General features: G+C 40.8%; 1 protein-coding gene across 4 annotated transcripts in view; it reads left to right on the top strand.

Annotated features, from left to right (window-relative positions):
• Pgant9 (polypeptide N-acetylgalactosaminyltransferase 9) overlaps positions 1–19322 on the top strand; it is a 71352-nt gene that overhangs the window by 28329 nt on the left and 23701 nt on the right. For 3 of the 4 annotated variants that reach the window (XM_064680132.1, XM_064680130.1, XM_064680133.1), the window contains 4 exons: positions 4104–5094; positions 10809–11177; positions 11247–11411; positions 13193–13386. In XM_064680132.1, the coding sequence (XP_064536202.1) occupies positions 4689–5094; positions 10809–11177; positions 11247–11411; positions 13193–13386 (1134 nt within the window). In that variant the 5' untranslated portion in view covers positions 4104–4688. Of the gene's footprint in view, positions 1–2735; positions 2860–4103; positions 5095–10808; positions 11178–11246; positions 11412–13192; positions 13387–19322 lie in introns of those variants that run through there. The other variant, XM_064680131.1, reaches the window with a different exon arrangement.

The raw sequence follows: 19322 nt of genomic DNA, 5'->3' as shown, positions 1-19322 counted from the left end.
AGAACGCACAAATTGCTGCGACGCTTATCAGTCAATTAGCCAAGAGATAAGGCAAACAAGTAACGCGAACATAGCGCAAATTGAGGGTAGAAGACCGAGTCTCAGCTCTTCGGGGATTGGCAGTTAAACAAGACAGCCCCGAGGGGCGACCAAATGATGGCAACAATGCCCACATTTCCGTCAGGTTTGTTGGGCGTTTGCTTATCGAGCAGCGCTGTCAACGCATATCTTTTAACTTCAAGTGTTTTCCTCCACAAGTTCTCTGTCTCTCTGTCTGTCTATCCGCTGAGCTGTGATAAGCCCAGGTAAGCATGTCAGGTAAATGGTTCGCTTTTATTACAGTGCTTCTCTATCTAATGCCATTCAAAGAACTTGCAATCGAATTATTTTGGCAGTTTGTTTTGGGTCCAGCAAATGGACCATGCAACCAACAGCTGCTACTTGCAAATATTATTCCTATAATATATATCTCTTCCGTCTCCGATTGTTCTGGAATGTGGCCTCTCGAAACCGGAGCTCATTTAACCCACGCATCGAAATGTAAATACGTTTACAATTAATTTGTTGACGAAATTTATTTGAAGTTAAGTTTATAATTAACTAATATTTGAAATTCATTTGAAATACTGTTTATAATTAACTAATATTTAAAATGAGCACAGTTTTTGATATCTTGGTTAGTCATTCGAATATTTAGATAGCCCGAAGTTAATCTAAGGGGCTAGACTAAGCTTTATATAAACAGCACTAAAAGATATATATTTTATCTTGAATATATAATCCGCAAATATGACCGCACCTAATAATATGTTAATATATTTTCATACAATGTAGGTAATTGTTCTTTTCCTGTTTGCGTTAGGATCTTCCAATTATGTTTAAAAAAATAACTTATATATACATATATGATCTGGGACAACATTTAAGAATAATACACAAAAGAAAACTCAGAAAATGCTCTACCGAAAGAGCTGTTACATCTTACTCTCTGAAAGTAGCAATAAAGTTCTACAAGCCACGCTGCCAGTGAAACGTTTAAGAATACCGAACAAAAGAGAGCTACGAAGCATGCTCCGCACATGAAGTAGCTGTAATTATAATCTACAGGCACTTGTATGTGCCTGCTGCTGCCTGCAGAACTTTCAAGGATGTCGCACAAAAGGGAACAGAAAAGGTATTCAATCATTTGTGTGATTTATGTTCATGGAAACAGATAGTTGTTGTTGGGTCATATAAATGATCTTCAATGCTTTAATTGCTGTGTGTTACCTTATCTCCATTTCCTGTTATCTTAAGCACTAAATGCGTAACCATGACATGATTAAAAAAGTTTGACAATACTTGAATTTATCTGCTGCACCTTATCTGAACGCTGATTACGTACAATTTACTTTTAATTTCAACTGGATTTAGGCTTTAAGAGGAACCTTTCCCAGCTGCCGTCGCGTCTGGCCAACAAGATTTTTCGTGGCAAATAGAATGTGAAAATCAAAATTAAAGTTTTAAACGCAAAAATATATGATTTGGCTATAAATGCGAAATGATATCGTTTCATTTGTTCTGTGCGTGCACTGCACATATGGCACGTGGCCAGCGAGACGCGAATTTTAATTAACAAACCATTTAAATGAAAATTTCGAATGCCGGTAGGCAAAAACAAGAGCAATTCGAATGGCACGTGTTGGCGCCCAAAAAGCGGATGTGCGTCATTTTGCTGCAGTCCCTGGTGTAAGACCCCCTCCAAAAAAACAAAATGCCAAACGAATTCTGGAAATGCATTTCAACTCATCAATTATAGATGGGGAAAACAATTGTCTGTGTGATTGCTGCCGTTGAAGTAGTTGGTCCAATAAATTTGACTAACAGCTGATGTGGAAATTAACACGGGCTCGAATCCCTGATTATCCGAACTGACAACCGTCAAACAAATTAGTTCAGTAAGCCGCATGAAAACCTCTATAATAAAATAGAGTTCGCTTTGTAGGCAGCATTCAATTCGCCTGTCTCTGACTGACGACTATATTTGGCATGTTATTTTAATACGTATTTATAAACTGTTTGCAACTATTTCAACTGTAACCCTAACCCAGTATGCTACGCCATGGTTAGAGTTTTCGCAGTGGTTGGAAACTCTAATCGCTCTATTTTTGCCAACTTTTACAGCTGAGTGAGGACATGACATGTGTCCCCCCTCACTCACTCTCACTTTGTGCTCCTCTCTTTTGCTCTGCTTTTCAATTTATTTACAGACAGACACACGTACACATGCACACAACGGAAATTGACAACTTTGTTGAGCGTGGGGCAGGGCCTGGTTTGGGCAGGGCAGGGTTGAGGTTTGAGGGGGGTGGCGCTGCCAGGTCGGCATTGCCACTTGAACCCAACGAGCCATAACAAAAGGCACACGAAGTAATTAACTTGTATTTATTGTATGCACACATTGCTGACTGCTGCAACATCGTTGGGTGTGTGGGGTACGGGGTGCGGGGCGCCCTCTCCCTAGTGGCTGGCATGGCTGCCTTTTCTAATTGATAAGCTGGCCCTGGCTGCTATCTGTGCATGTTCATTCAATTACTTGGCCTAGACCCAAGACTTGACTGCAGCTAACTGCAACCGATCTTGGTGAGGTTTATGCACATTACGCGGCCCAGCTTATAGTTAATGTTTATTAGTTTTTTCCATTTAAACTTTAACTAAAAGCGAGTAGCATAACTATATGAATCAGTTTGCGGCCAGTAAAAGCAATCACTCAGTAAGCTGTCTGTTACGCATCATATTTTTATGAAAATTAAACAAATCTTATAAATTTAATGTACAGTATGATCAATAATACAGAGGATCTACAAGTTAAACAAAGAGGTAAGAGTTTTTTATCATAGAGTGTGCTTTAATCGGGGTTAAAAATGGGTCGCTGCAGTGTCAAATCCTGTTTTGATTTTAAAGTATGTAATAAGTTTTCTTCTCTGGAAATGGAACGACTATTAAGTAATTCGATTGCTTATCTGAAATAATAACGATACAAATTGATGACTAATTCCTATCGATTAATATCAAAAATGATAGATCTTATTGATAAATATTTATTAATATCACACCAAGTCACACCTCAAATTTTGCCTACATTTCGTTCTTAAAAATTGAGTATTTATGTTTTAATATAATAAAAAAGCTTGAGTTGCAAGCATAAAATTCTCACTAGATACTTGAAATAAGCGTAAGAAGTTTAAAATGGATATGTAAAAATTATTTATATTTACGAATTTTTGTATCAGAAAAAAAAACACTTGAAATGAAAAGGATTGTCTTTAATTCTGCATTTTCTGCCTGAGTGCACGTAAGATGATTACGTTATTATAGTGATTAGATGAATTATTTATGATTTCATAATATATTATTTATGATATGATATATAAATTATATGAATGCATAAATTTGCGGATATTTCGCTTTTTTAGCATACTTAAATAGTTTACAAACTGTGCTCTTGAAGCGTATTTCAAGTTCGTGAGAGCTTGTGATTGTTTCTCATTGCTGTTGTTATTAACTTTTCGTCTGATGCGGCAACCTGGCACGCAACTTCGCGCTGTGGGGCATCCACTTGACTGAGACAGACTGGAACTGAGTAGGGATTGAAGACTGGAGGAGGCCACTGAGAACGGAGCCGTAGCTCAAGTGGCGTGTCATTTACCTGGCGGCCACAGACTTTAGAGACTTGTGAGGGGCAACAACTGGGCGCAAATGCTGTTGCAACTTGTGCAATTATATAATATTGACATTAGTTGCATGTTGTTGGCCGGGTTGGAATTTAATTGCAGTCTAAGATGAAAAAACTGAACTAAAATCAATATAGCCTCTGCTCTAATAGTATGTCAATTATTTGATTTGCGTTTCAATTTAATGGCTTAATTTCCAACAGCCAAAGACGATGCGTTGTCAGGCGTAAACGTGTGCAGATGAGATTAAATAATGACAGAAAACCAAACTCAATTCAACTCAATTCGATTTCTAATCCAAAACACACTTTCTCTACTATTTCTCATTCTCTCTCTCTCTCTCTATTTCTCTCAATATCTCATTCTCTCTTTGTTTTGGTTCATTTGCAGGCTGAGTGCACAAGGAGACTGTTAAATTGACTTAACCAAACGTGTGGCGCACAGAAAGGACACTCGTGTGTCTCGTGTCATCGTCACTGCTTCCTCTTCATATCCAACTTCAGACTGATTCACTGATTCACCCGCTGCAGACTGCAGGCCAAATTGTATAACAAACTGTGGAGAGTAGTGGAAAATACTTGGTGAACGCAATAGCAAAATACAGCAAAAGGCATTTCAAGTGGAATGGCAACAAATTGAAATACGTGTCCTGCATCAGACGTGTGGCATGTGCAACAACAAGAACAAGTACAGATAACTACTTGAACAACAACATATCAGCAGCCCCCAAAATTGTACAGCAAATCAGCTGGAAACCTTTTTGGGCCACATATCCGGACGCATAAATCATCGAGAGCAGAGCGCGCTCATTGATTAATGTTACGCATACGCAGTGCGTGCCAACCAAGCGAGGCGCCCTTTAACTGTGACCAGTCAACGACTTCCACTGGCCATTAACAACTGTCCAACGCCCACAACAACAGCTGAAATCGTAGCCACAGTTGCACCACAAAGGAAACCCCCACGAAAGTCATCATGGCATTTATATGGCGACGTCGCTCCACAACAATTGTAAAGCTGGTGGCACTGATGCTGGCCATTTGGTTCTGCATCGCCTTCCTCATCTACACGGACGACACGCGCCGGCGAGCGGCACAGGAGACCAGCGGCTACGGTGCCAGTGGCAACATCAATGCCGGCGGCGGTGGCGGTGGCGGTGGCGGTGCCGGAGACCCAATTGCATTGGCCCTGAAAAATGGTCCCATCTCCGAAGAGGAACCAGGTAGCGACACCCTAGCTGTTTATGACAATGCCATTGGGGAATCCAATCGCGTAAAGGTGATACCACGTCAGCAGGACGACGATTCGTTGCGCCACAACGCAGTCGTCCATGCGGTCGAGAAGCCCGTCCACAAGCAGCAGCCTCCACCCAAAGAGGACGGTAAGTTGAGCAGCCACTTTTAATTAATATTTAATGTGCCAGCAATGTCTTGCATTACACAGTGGAATGTGCACAGGCTGCATTTGCATTAAATAATTATTTGAGTTAGCTTCAACTGAACCTGACAGAAATTTAATTAGCGTAATATTCAGAAACTCATTAAAATGATAAAATGTACAGACCTTATATCTATTATAAGTTCTAGCTATAATTGTTTGATTCTTTTCAAAACTATTGAAAAGCCAAGGTTAATTGAGTACTTTTATATTATAGTAGACGATATTATCCGGCGTTGCCCAGATTTTGCATTTATAATCTTCTTTTTTCATTGCGTGCAATAATAAATTGCATAAACTACTTTTAAAATTGACAATTGATCACATTCGCTGCACTCGAACCAGCGATCTCTCGTTTGTTAGTCCGAAGCTCAGCCACCTAAGCAATGCACGTTTTTAAAGGGGTTCATTTTAAGGCTCATTGCAGACGAGTGAATCATATCAAACGTGGGAATCCTATCTTTTTATTAACATAAGAGCAGCTATAAATTCCTCGGTGCCGCTGACATAATTTATGGCCTCATCAGAGTACAATTATTTTATGCTAGCATCCCCCCTTTCTGGCCTTAGCCTTAGCCACCAAGATTAGATACTTTTGATACCAATAAATTTGCCGACGCTGGCACGTTTTGCCTGCATGGCATTCGCCTAACAAATGTGCAACATTAATATTTATATTGAAATCAGTTCCAGATTAACCACATTTCTCGCCACATCCATCACAGTTAGTAGCTCAGCGGCCCGCACCACTTCGCGCCCATGTTTGTTGATTCACAACTTGTTTTTCTTCATATTCGATTCTCTCTTGGTCTTCTTCTTGGCTTGTAATCCTGTAATCAGTTTTTGCTAATCTTTCGGCTCTGTCTGTGTTCCCATTCAGCCGTTCCCACTTCATTTTCACGGAATTGTAGTCCACTAATTTCTAGCCAGTCTCGCTCTCTTGATCTCTCTTTCCCTCTCTATCTATCTCTCCCTCTCTTGTTCTCTTTCTAGTTCAGGCTTGCATTTTAGGTCAGGCATTCAGAAATCGAACTAAACTTATGGATAATCACACACATGGCTTTGCCGGTTCAGGCACTGTTGCCGTCTCCTGTCGCCCCTGTCACCCCCCTTGCTTTTGCATGCCTTTAAGAAAATTTCTAACAAGTTTTACAACAATGTTAAAGATGCCAACGGCGACAACCACAACAACGACAACAACGCGAGCCGGAGAAGCTGCACTTAACAAGTTGCAATTGTTGCCAAACAGCATTTTCAATGGCAGCCCGGTTAAAAGGGTGTGTGTGTGTGTGTGTGTGTCGAGAGGGGTGAGGGGCGCTGCCTTTTGGAGCGGTAAATAGAGAGACCAAACTCTCATGCCGCTGTCAAGCGAGGCATTCGCATTAAGCATATTAACAACAGCAACAACAACTCGGGCACTAATCAGGCACAAAACCTTCAATAGTCGGCCCCTCGGCCAGAAATTTTACTCAATGGACAGACTGACTAACTGTCTGACTGACTGACTGACTGACTGACTGACTGACTGACTGACTGACTGACTGACTGACTGACTGGACTCACTTGCTTTTTGTGTTTTGGTCAAATCAATGAAGCAGTCACCCGTAACTTGAACAAGTGCTGTAGCCAATTCTATTGGCCAAGACGCCGGTGCTTGCATGTGCTACACGCATTTAAGATTGCATCTGTTTCTGAGTGGACTGCGCATTGGAGTTGGCCGCGTGTTGTCTTCACCAGCGTGTCACGAGCACGCCTAACTAGACACGACGTGTTCGTTTTTTAAAATCACATATCGCGCGTTGAGTGTGTCACAACACGCAGCTTTTAAGAAGTATATGGGATGGACTAGTTCCAAGCAAAACTAGGTTTCGTTTCCTTAAGACTTATGCCTATTTCCATTCCTAATCCTTCGCCTACCGCCTTCCTAGGCCTAACTAGGAACACACAATACTATATCCACATACTAGTCTTTGTTGTGTACCCTTATCGTCGTTCCTTTGGTGTTAGAATAAAATGGAATACACTGTGCCATTCAGAGTATATGAGCACCTTTTTGTCAAATGGGATTATATCCGGGATATGCTCAACAAAATTCAAACGAAATTTAAGAAACAGATAAATTTAATCTTTGTTATTCGATCGATAATCATAATATAAGCAAGTGCATTTGGTTCTTGTTCTGAGGGATTGGAATATTCTTGTTCGTTTTGCAATCGGAGTATCCTCAATCTACATGAGCAACTAGAAATATGCATAAAAAACGAACTCTGAAAATTCATTTGTACCTTTTTTAAGCAAAAACAGAAACTGTTTTCTGCATATCATATGCGAGATCCTTAAATTTGAAGTTTTTATATCCGGTCTCTAATCTTGATCTCTGGACTTATAAACATATCTCAGAAACGCATGCATCGTACTGGTTTCGTGTCGTGTCTGGCATAAATTCGACACGATTTCATCTCTATTTCCCGAAGGGCTTGCCGTCTGGCAGTTTCACACAATGCACGTATTTGCAATTTCGCATATCATGTTTGCATCTCTTGCGCAGCCTCATCAGCAACAGAGGTGGCAAAGCTACAAGTTGTTGTTGTTGTTGCTGTTGCAGTTGCAGTTGTTGTTGTTGTTGTTGTTGTTCGTTTGCTATTTGCTGATCCTGTCGTGCAGCAGTCGCCCCGTGGCGTCAAAATTGTGTGCAAGCCTACAACGTTTACCAACACTCGACCACGCACATGAGTTTGCAGTCCCGGCTGCAGCACTAGTTGCTCCATCTTCTGGTTCCTGTTAACCGAAACAACCATTGTCTGTGGCTATGACTGGCTTGGTGCTTGCTGCCTTGTGTGTTCATAGCTGGTAATTAGTGTTGTTGTACTTATTGCCTGGCCTTGGGGCGCTTACCACCAAAAGACGTGGCCAACACGACGTTTATCGCGCGCACGCATCAACCGGGCAGGCAGGCAGGCAGGCAGGCTGGAGTACACTCGTCCAGTCAGTCACCCATCCAGTGAGTCAGTCATTCAGTCAGTCAGTCGAGACGCCGTCAAGCTGCTTGCCTGCTGGCCATGTCTTTAATACGCGCACTATCTTGATCTTGGCCTGGTCTGCCGGGCCTGGTTGTCTGTCCTCTTGTACTTATTTTTTTTTCTTACAATTTAGCAGCGATAATGATTTTGTACATACAATGCAAATGCCACGCCCATTCCCGCTCTGAAGAAACAAGCGAAATGCCTCTGGGAACAGCTGCTTCCACAGCAGATTGATTGCCTTCGTCCAGTTGTTCCCCCCGTTTTTAATCAATGCTTATCCCCTACCATGTTAATAACATAACGCTGATTTGAGTGCGTCTCTGGGTGTGCGTGTGTGTGCGTCTATTGTCCTTGTTTGGAGTCCCTAGGGGTACCCAGTTGCCCACATGCCCACTTGCCCACCTACCCGCTGCTATACATTTCGCAAATAACGCTACTTTGGCATATTATGTTCCTTTTATGCTTTATGCCGGCACATGCCGAGCCAGCTTGTTCAGGCAGTTGTTGGTGGGGCGCCTCCCAGGCATTTGTCTGTGGCACACATTGCTACATTGCCACAGCTCCACCCACAGACGCTCCCTCTTTTTGTCTCATGCAGCTCGCATAACGGACGCTTTATAGCTTCCTGTCACGCTCAGGCGTGTCCCTGGAGCGCCTCCTCCTGTATCCTAACCATTCTCTTCCTCTCATTTCCCTATTTGACTTCTGGTTGTGTCCATAAACTGCCGATAGATATGAAAATGATATAGATGGATAACGCATACGCCGCCGCATACAGAGAACTCTCGCTAAGTGTGACCAAGGTACAGGATGAATGAAACTGAAACAGAGTTTGATTAAATGGAAATTCCAGCGAAGTCTTTATTAAAATCTATCCCAGCTTAAGAAACGAGTTGTTTTTGAAAAACTCGCAGTAAAGTGCCTTTTATTATTGTCTATTCCTGAGCTTTTCGTCAAGCAAGACCGCTCACTGTACAATCTGAAATGGTTTTTATATCATTTCGGTAGAGTTTCTATATTTCGATATGCTATAATTGGATTGTGCTCAGGTGGCTACATTTGAATAGCAGCGGGCCGTTGGAGTTCGTGCTTTAACATTCCATGCTGCGCTATAAATAAGTGAATCAATAAAACACATAAAAACCCATAGAGCCTGGCTCCAGTTCCTCCTGCTGCACCGTCTCCAAGTTCCCTTTGCGTTCCCTTTTTTTTTATTGTTTTTTATTATGATGCGTGTGTGTGCACGCGCACAGCATGCAAAAATGTTCATTACAACAAATAGCAGTCGAGTGTGTCGCTTAGTCCTTGCTAGGGGTTTCTTGGCCCAAACGTTGCCCTCCGCTGCCCCCTCAGCCCGCCTGGCACACGCGTGCATATCCCGCAATGAAGTTGTAACTACGACAAATCATAAAATTTATGTGCGAATCTCCCTCCCTCCTTTTTCTAGGCTCCGCTTCTATGCCCAGTTTCTGCATTAATGGCTTTTGTTGTGAGTCCAAAAATTTATCGTCGCCTGATTGGCCTCTTGGTTTTCTGTGGGTTCTTACCGACAGACTCTACTGCCACATAATAATGTGGCTAACTTGAACTGGGACTGGGACTGCGACTTTGGCTGGGCTTTGCTTTTATCGCTTTTTATTTCGCAGACAGCTTTTTATGTTTATTGAAATGATTGTGGTAATTGAAATGTTTTTCATTGTGCGACACTCTCGCACAAACACACACGCACACACACACACACATACTCGTACATGAACAGCGCCAATAAGTGTCACTTCTGGCTGACAAATCTCATAAAAAGCAGCAACTGGCAGCCGGAACAGAATCATATTTCCATGCAAATGCAAATAACAAGATAATATAATGCACACACAGTGAGCACACCAACACACACAAGCACACACAGCAACACATACGCCAAGCAGCAGAAGAACTCATTGAGCGTGTGCAAGATGCCACCGAGAACACGCATACGCACCGTAGCACTCTGGTAACAAAAGCTAACAAAACGCAAAAATATAAAATTAAATAAACAATTTTTTTAGTTTAAAAGAGCGTTAGTTTGCCTAGCATCAGATAATATGCATAATGTATAAAAAGAATAACATAAATGTTATTACCCAAGAAACACATCATATCACACTTAATTTTCAACCTTATCTTACTTTTTTACATTATCAATGTATAGAATATGTAATAAGAATATTCAGCCAAGCATTTTTTTTTAAAATGTTTAAAAGTAATATTCATTTAATTATATTGTATTTGTAAGGTGTTTGTGTTCCAAGACAATATAGTAGAAGCTTGTTCTTTACTCCAGACTTTAATGAAACAAATCAAATAAAACTTGTCCCACTGTGCGCTTGGCTGGCAAATTTGCAAACCGAAGCATTTTTCATGCACGACGCTGATGATGACAACTTTTCATGTCAAATGCATAGCGATTTATCATTGCCGAGTGTCACATGCTGTGCCAGTCGTAAATTTCATGCACAACAAAGCAGCATCAGCTTCCTTTCGACCTACCCAAGCCAGAGCCCATTCTACAATAAATCCTGGCAATTTCAAGCCAAATCAAGCAACAACCTTAACCCGTCACTTATCTTTCTCTCCCTCCCTCTCTCTCTCTGTATAGATAAAAGCGTTTTGGATGCGCCAGCGGCGAATCTTAATGATAATCCTGGCGAGCTGGGCAAACCTGTGATTCTTCCCAAGGAAATGCCGATAGATATGAAGAAGGCCGTCGACGATGGCTGGACAAAGAACGCCTTCAATCAATATGTCTCCGATTTGATATCCGTACATCGTTCACTGCCCGATCCGCGCGATGCCTGGTGCAAGGATTCGGCACGTTATCTTAGCAATCTGCCCAAGACCGATGTCATCATTTGCTTCCACAATGAGGCCTGGTCCGTACTGTTGCGCACGGTGCATTCCGTACTGGATCGCTCGCCACCCGAGCTGATTGGCCAGATTATCCTGGTGGATGATTACAGTGATATGCGTGAGTTATTGTTGTTTTGTGAGGGAGACAGAAATGATAATGGTAATCACTGGTTTTTTCACTTTGCAGCACATCTCAAGAAACAGTTGGAGGATTATTTCGCCTCCTATCCCATGGTGCAGATTGTGCGTGGACCGCAACGCGAGGGCTTGATACGCGCTCGCCTCCTGGGCGCCAAATATGCCAAATCACCTGTCATCACCTACCTGGATTCGCATTGCGAGTGCGCTGAGGGTAAGTTCGCAAATGGTCAAATACCATGCTGTTTTCAAATTTTTGGGAATTTTGCATATTCATTGTTATTATTACTGCTGTTACTATTCTAACAACTTAAGCCAAAGCTTACCAAGGGACAACTATATCATAAATCTTTTATAAAGCCCAAGAAACCATTTTTTCTATTGGGAATAAATATATCTAGGGTATTTAAACTTCGGAATTCCTTAGCCAAATATTTGCTCCTGTCTCGCAAAATTTGTTTTCGCAGCCCAAAAGTATGCAATTGTTTTCTCCCCCATTGGTTCATGTTTAATGCAACATTTGGAAATTGTTGCAAATTGCTAAAGCAATTTACAATGTTTCTAATTGACTGATAAATTGTTGGAATTGTTTTCATTGGTCTGGCCAAATTAACCGTAAATTAATTATTCAATTAGACCACAAGTCGTGAACACACATTTCAAATATTCGGTTCGACTCTACGAGAGCAGAAAAAATAAAATAAAATAAAACAAAATTAAAGTGTAACCAATTTTTGGCTGGGTCGCTTTAGGCGCATTTCGCAAATCCCCAGCGTGCCATCAATTTTGTTGTTACATTTGATAGCCCAAAGATGAGATTCGTTTCGGCCAACAACAATGTTGGCAATAAAACAAAGCCAACTAGTAAATCACTTAATCTTCAGTTTTGTTGGCCCCGGCACTCGAGCGTTGATAGCGCTGATTGCTTTGTACTCGTCTCTTTTGGCCCAAAAATTTCATTTTGGCTAAGGGAAAATGATGGAAGGGCCGACACACAATCAATTTTGTTTATTGCACACCAAATCGATGAAACCAAGAGGGAGAAGGAGAGAGAGAGAGAGGTAGAGAAAATACTATCGAAAAAACTTACTTCAAAAAATATCATGGAGAAAAACTTTCGACTCAAAGAACGTGCACAACATTGTTCTGAATGTGTGTGTACGTATGTGTGTGCGAAAGTTGTGCGCTAAAAGAAAACAATTTCTGGTCTTTTCACTTGATGTTGGCGCTGTCATCGTTGTCGTCAATGCTGATGATGAATGACACGGCCAGGCGAATGAGCCGGACACGAACAGTGCTTGGCAAAAGCAATTAAACCAAGCTAAAAACCACGGCATTCATGTAGTTGCTATAATATACTGTAAAAGGCTAGCTCGAAGAACAGTTTTGTAAGGAAATAATTATTTACTTGTTTGCTTTAAAGTCGAAATAAATATCGGATATCCAACAATTGAATGGAAATTCAGTTTTTGTTGAAAAACTGCACCATGAATGGGTAGAATATATATACTTTATTGAGTCGGAGATGCTTTCTTCTGCCTGTTAAATACAAGGGTATAAAAATATAGCATATTTTTAATTAAATTAAATTGAAAAACCTAAGAGTATGTAACTCTCGACACTCTTTGCAACACAATCAATTTTGCAACACGTTCAATCATCTGTTAACAAGTTTTTGAGTATATTAAAATTATCTATATCATATTCTACATATTTTTCATTCTCATCTTTCATCGTTTACTTACTTTATAATATTATTTCCTTTTGTTTTTTCTTTCCTTACCTTTAATAAGTATCCATAAGTAAAACTTTAAATTTTTCATCTATTTGATAATAGTTTTTCTATTCCTCAGTAATCTCTAATCTTACTGTATCATATCTCACATATAATTGTCATTGTTGCCATTCCATTTATCTTATCACTTATTTACCCTGCCAACATTCTTACTTGACATATCCAGAGCTAAAGTCCTCACTCTGTCCCTTTGTTCACAGGTTGGTTAGAGCCGCTCTTGGATCGCATAGCCCGCAACTCGACCACAGTCGTCTGTCCCGTTATTGACGTTATCGATGATACGACTCTGGAGTTTCACTATCGCGACTCCAGTGGAGTCAATGTGGGTGGCTTCGATTGGAATTTACAGTTCAGTTGGCATGCGGTGCCGGAACGTGAGAAGAGGCGCCATAACGTAAGTCCAAGCTTATTAAGTATACGCCCCATTCTGCCAAATTATATATATACATTGCACCGTTTACCGCCAAACAGCGACCACATTGAAATTTTCAAACAGTTCAAATGTGGGCGTTGGGTTCAGTTTTGGGCGCTTTCTGCGGCGTGGCGCGTATTTATTTAAGCACATGCCATTATCCTGCTGTCTGCGTATGTGTGTGTGGGTGTGAGTATTTGGTTTAGCCATGGCTAGGTTAGCCGAACTAACCCCAAACCTTTGCACGGTATACCAAAATTCCGTTTTGCAGAATACGCGCACACAACGGAATACATGAAGCTGCTTAAAGCGCTCGAACGTGACTACGGCGGGATGTGAATGTTTGCCGTGAAGTGAATGTGGCCATCAAAGCAAACACACACAATCAGCCAGGGCTGTTGGTTATGATACGGTTTTGTCGTAGGTTCATTTGGGATTTTCTATTCAACTTTTGCCATGCATCTCACCAAACGAGCACAGTTGAAAGAGAAAATAAATTCAAGCTAAAATCAAATTCGAGCGAAAATTGTATATTTAAGCAAAACTGAACAGCTAATAACTGGGGGAAAGCAAAATCGTTTCCTTAATTAAAAACTCTATTTACTGTCTCAATACATAATCCGAAATAGGGAATTCAGTGAAAGCAAAAGAAACAAAATTCGATAAATGTTTAAATAATTGTGGGAAATCATAATTCAGATGAAAATCTCTGTGAAGCATTGTAATGTTCAAGAGAAAAGAAACAGCTTTGTCGCTCAATCGTATCAGCATAATATCCCAATACTTTTTCTGCAAAACCCAGGGCTTGACTTGATGAGTTAATTATCCGAGCTTGTTATATCATAATATTTAGTACAGTATATTGCATATTTAGAGAGTTTTTCCATTACTAGAATTCGCACTCGGCCAATAACTAGCTGTATTTAGTATTCATTTTTATACATCATATCATATATATCAGCTTGTCTTATGCAGTTGCACGAAGTGCGATTCTTTTCTAAAATTAAATTTCACGTTGTGTAAAAAATTTGTTGATTTTCAAATTTTAGCACCACAACCAACTTTTAGCGGCGCTTTTGTTGTTTCAGTGCAAACAACAAAGCTGGTTGTGTGTGTGCCTAAGTAAACTTAGAGCCCGAAGACCCACATTAAACATGAAATCGCATAAATTCGTATTACCTGCTTATACCTGGCTGACACCTGACGCCTGGCAGCTGTTGAAGCTGCCCGCAGGCGCTGAGGCCTGACAATTATGCTGGCTTGTTCACATATTTGGCGAGGATTAAAGTGAATCTGAAATGTTCTGAATGGTTTGCCAAACACTCGAAATGCAATTTCAGTTGTTGGTACCCACACACCCGCACACTCACACACTCGTGCACACCCACTCTTCCGTATGTTGCAAATTTTGATATCTCTCAACATTTGTCAAGTGGCCAAAACTGTATTTTGTTGCGCACTTTAAACGAGAATGTTGCCTCAACGCGATTCGCTCAGCTCACTTTTGGCCACAAATTTGTTGTTGTTATTTAAATGTTCTCTGAACATTTTAATTAAACAACTCGCATTCATTCTTAATTACAACATTTGTCCCTTAAATGCGAGAAATGCATATAGCTGGAGCAGTCAGCCTGCGTGTAAGTGATATCACGCATACGACGCGTTAAACCGGCAGAAATAATATGCGCAAATTACAGCAGAACGGCTGGTCGTTTGGTGAGGCATCAGGGTGTCAAAGAGCGCGGAACTGCAATGAAAAGCCAAAACTGTTAACAGCAAATTCTCGACTGCTGCTTCTGCTGCTGTGACTGTTGTTGCAGTTGCAGTCGCCGTTGCCTTTTGCGGCGTAAATATCTGGCATAATTGTTTTTACAAGCGCCAAGGGAATTTATGAGAACATTGTTGCCGAAAATCCATGCCACACTCGTTGTACAGGGATCGCCTAGTTAGGGTTTGGGAAACGGAACACATTTTCATGAATGTTGTTGTTGCTGCCGCTGCTGTTGCCACTTGCCGCCTGCAGCTGCACTTAGCAGCTAAATCAAGTAAAGCATTTCCTGAGCACCACATTGGCAATTTGCCGGCTACGAAATTGGAATGAGCCATAAATGTTGCCTATGGCTGTGTGTGTGTGTGTGTGTGTGTGTGTGTGTCGACGACGACAATGATAATGGCTGCCAGAACTAGGCGAGCGGCGCAAGAAGCATCTATGAAACAGAAACAAAATCGAAAGAAAAATTTCTCGCATCTGCGACAAAATGCAATAAATGCCAGTGGAAAAGTTTCCGATGCCGCTGTGACATCAATTGAAAAGCCTTTTTATACCCTATACCCATAGGAAAAGGGCTAGAAAAGGGTCTATTGAGTATTGGCCAGGTCTGTTGCCTGTTCGAATGCGATTTCAGAGAGTTTAGAATTTACATATGTTCTTGCATACCATATAAAAATCAAGCAGAGCTGCAAATTCCAAATAAAATGGTCAAGTATTTGGTTTACGGCTCGAAATGACTTTGCCTTGAAGTTCGCTTTGTAAACCTAGTTTTTCATTTATATTTTGAAAATGTTGCTAAATCAATTCAATTTTTAATTTATAATTGCCCGTTCTAAGGAAAATATTGCAATTGCACATATTTTCATAGAGATAACGTGGGCTACATTTGATGTGTCCCTAACATTGACTGTTATTAAATATGATGCGATAAATCGAATTGTTGGGACCCAAGTTATATTAGCTTGAAGGCTGTCTTCCTCAAACAAACCAATAATAAATAAATTTAGTTTTGCTATTTTTTAGGCAACTGGCTTGGTTCGGTTTTTTATTAGAATTGAATTAGTTGAGAAAAATGTATTTCGGCTTATCGATGTAATCGATAAATATTGATTTTAAGTCTTAATTTTTTTATAGAATATCTCGGATATTAAAAAAGATGCATGCACCAAATATTTGTTTAGTTTACACAGATTGTCTGCTCCGTTAATAATTTTGAAATTTTAAAAAGATAATCTTGATTTTAAGTACGTATGAATAACGTATAGAAACCATTTTAAATTCAAAGCTTGTAGACTATAAGAATAAAAGTTTTATAGGGTTAAGTTTTCTCGGCTGTTATGAACCTTCTTATAGAGCGCCATCTAGCCGGGCCCTCTCACCTTGAGCACTCTCGATAGCTACACATAAAAAGCCCGCATGCACTTCTAAGCTCTGGCAACCTGAACGAAGCACAAACGGAGCATAGATCCTGGTTGTTGGGTTACCTTTAGGCAGCTGTTGACAGCCTTAAAGCCGGCTCTCAACTTTAGCTGTGTGTCCAAAAAGTTGTGACGATGGCAACAGCAGCAGCAACAACAATAATAAACATCGCTGGAGGTGTTCTGCTCGGGGAGGTGGTATCAAAAATACATATTCGTTAGTAGCTGAAGCACCACCCTCGCCCCCTCCACTCCTCGCAATGTTCCCTGCTCGGCCAGCTGCCAGCAGAAGTTGCGTCAGTTTTGTTTGTTGTTCTAGAAGCGTTGCTTTAGAATCGATATATTTGAAAAGCTTACTAGTTAAAGTGTGGTTGTGTGTGCGTGTATTGAGGTATCCAAGACATGCTTTTGTGAGAGTGTGTGGGGGGTGTCAGGGGGCAGCTGCCTGATTACACGTGAGTGACGCTGCCAGCGCTAACGGCTAATGGATTTGGCATTAAACTTGGCAGCTGCCATTCGCATGGCTGCCCAGCCCAGCCACCCCACTCCCTGACGTTCCCCTCCAATCAGCAAATTTGGCAAAATGCTCAACTTTTGCCATCGAATTTGCTTGCCCTTTTTAAGGTTGAGTCCAGAGGAGGCGGCTGCTTTAGCGTAAATCACACTCTGGGCAAATTGTGAGGCTTGTGTTGAGACGACTTTAATGCCGTCTCATAAATAATATTTAAACAATGAGAGCGCTTCTTTTGTGCGCAGATCTCGAGCATTTTATGGCAAATTCGCAACTCGGAACGAACTTTTGCCGGATTTCTATAACATTTTTATTGCCATTCTTTTACCTGCCGCACTTTGAGTTACTTGACGGCACGCAGTTGCCTGCCACCTGACACGTACACTCCTTCTTCTTCTTCTTTTTATCCTTTTAACATGTTTTTTTACAGACTTTTTTATGAGCCATGGGGGACTGAGGGTGGCTTTGAAAACCCTTTAAGGTGTTGCGTATATTGTGTTCTTGCAGACATTTTAAATTAAGAAATATTCCCTATTATAATTATGCTGGAATATGTGTACATCGAATGAATCCTATTATTTTTTCTGATATTTAACTTTGACCCATTTATGTTGCTTCTTTAAAAGGTGAAAAATTATAATGGTTTTTAGACTTTATATAAACTATCAGTTATCAATTAAAACTCGGAATATCCTCGCTTCTGTATAAACGTACTTCGAGAGGTTTTTAAAGTTTGGTAAAAAGATTCCTTGAGTCATCCCTCAATTTCAGATAGTTTTTTCTGTTAACAATAATATCAAAACACCATTATATTATATTTTATTTATTATTTTTAAACATCCAAAAAACTTTTTCTGTGCTTAAAGTGAAGAAGGAAAAACTTTTCCTAAGTCAAGATGTGATAAAAGTTATCAAAAACATTGCTTAATTGTAAGAAAGATTTGTAATTTCATAAATTATTTGACCAATATTGAGCTTCACTTTTTTAAAAGCTGATTGCCATCAACTTTTATTCAATTTGTTGACGGCAGCTGCTGAGTCTGTATCTAAGCCATCGTTTACTTTTATTCGCTGTGCCCAACAAACTTATTCCTTTTAACAGTTTTTTGTGTTTGCGTTCTGCTGCTGCTGCGCTGCTGCTGCGCTGCTGTTGCTGAAGCTAATTTTTCTAAAGTGTACTTCTGGGCGCAACAAATGGCCTAGAAATTGCGAGTAGAAAAATATGCAAAGCGAAGCATTTCAAGTGCTGCAGCAGAAATTAGCACCAAGGCAAAAAATTGCCAAAGCGCACAAAAAAGAATAAACTAACTCAGTCGACGCTTTCGGCAGCTAACTAAAAATAATGAATATGCTGCTGGAGCAGCCAGCTAATCCGCCCGCGTTTGTTGTTAGTTGTTGCCCAAAGTCAGGCAAATATACAAAGAGTACATACACGAGCACAACACACTGGAATCTCAAATAACCCAAAGCACTCACAACAACAACAACAATTTCATAAAAATCCCAGAAAACGCGCACATGTTGCGGGGAAATGGATTCAAGTAGTGGTGAGCGGAGTGGGATGTATGTGGGCATACAAATAGTAATCCAATTATTTGTACAACAAAATATAACTCGGGTATGCGCCTCTGTGGCGGATACGCAATATGCGTGCTCGGCTAGAGCCGAAAACGTGCATACGCCGCGTTGGCCAGTACCTTAAATATACATTTGAGACCATAGAGCCAGGGACTTTATGCGAGGCACAAACACACACATACTCTGAGAGTAAGAGAGAGAGCGCGAGTGGTACGAGTACCACCTACAACCACACACGCGCACACATACACACATACAGCACTTTGTTGTGAAAGCTCCCCCCGCGACGCAGCGTGTTCAAAAAAAAGGAGGTAAAGTTTACCTATAAAAATTGTTTTGGCTGTCGTCGTCTCTTATCCTTATGTGCATGTGTAATGGGCCTGTGTGGATAGGTAAATGGTTTCTAATACCCCCCCCCACACACACACAGATACACACGCACACACATTGCACGTATCATTTCATTTCTTGCGCTTTAGGTTTATGCTATTCTGATTGCCTATGCGTGCGTTTTGTGAGAGCCTTTTTCCATTTTTCTTTACGTTGCTGTTGTAGTTGCTGCTGCTGTTGCTCATATTGTTGTTGTTGTGAAATCGTGCATAACATGAAGCCAAAGCATTTTTGCCTCGTTGCGTCGAGT

Source organism: Drosophila montana, unplaced genomic scaffold (assembly GCF_035044405.1).
Source record: "Drosophila montana isolate Dmon_TW-CO22-7 unplaced genomic scaffold, ASM3504440v1 contig_2081_1, whole genome shotgun sequence".
Taxonomy (NCBI): Eukaryota; Metazoa; Arthropoda; class Insecta; order Diptera; family Drosophilidae; genus Drosophila; species Drosophila montana.
The sequence above is the reverse complement of the archived record's forward strand: the minus strand, read 5'-3'. Positions and strand labels throughout refer to the sequence as shown.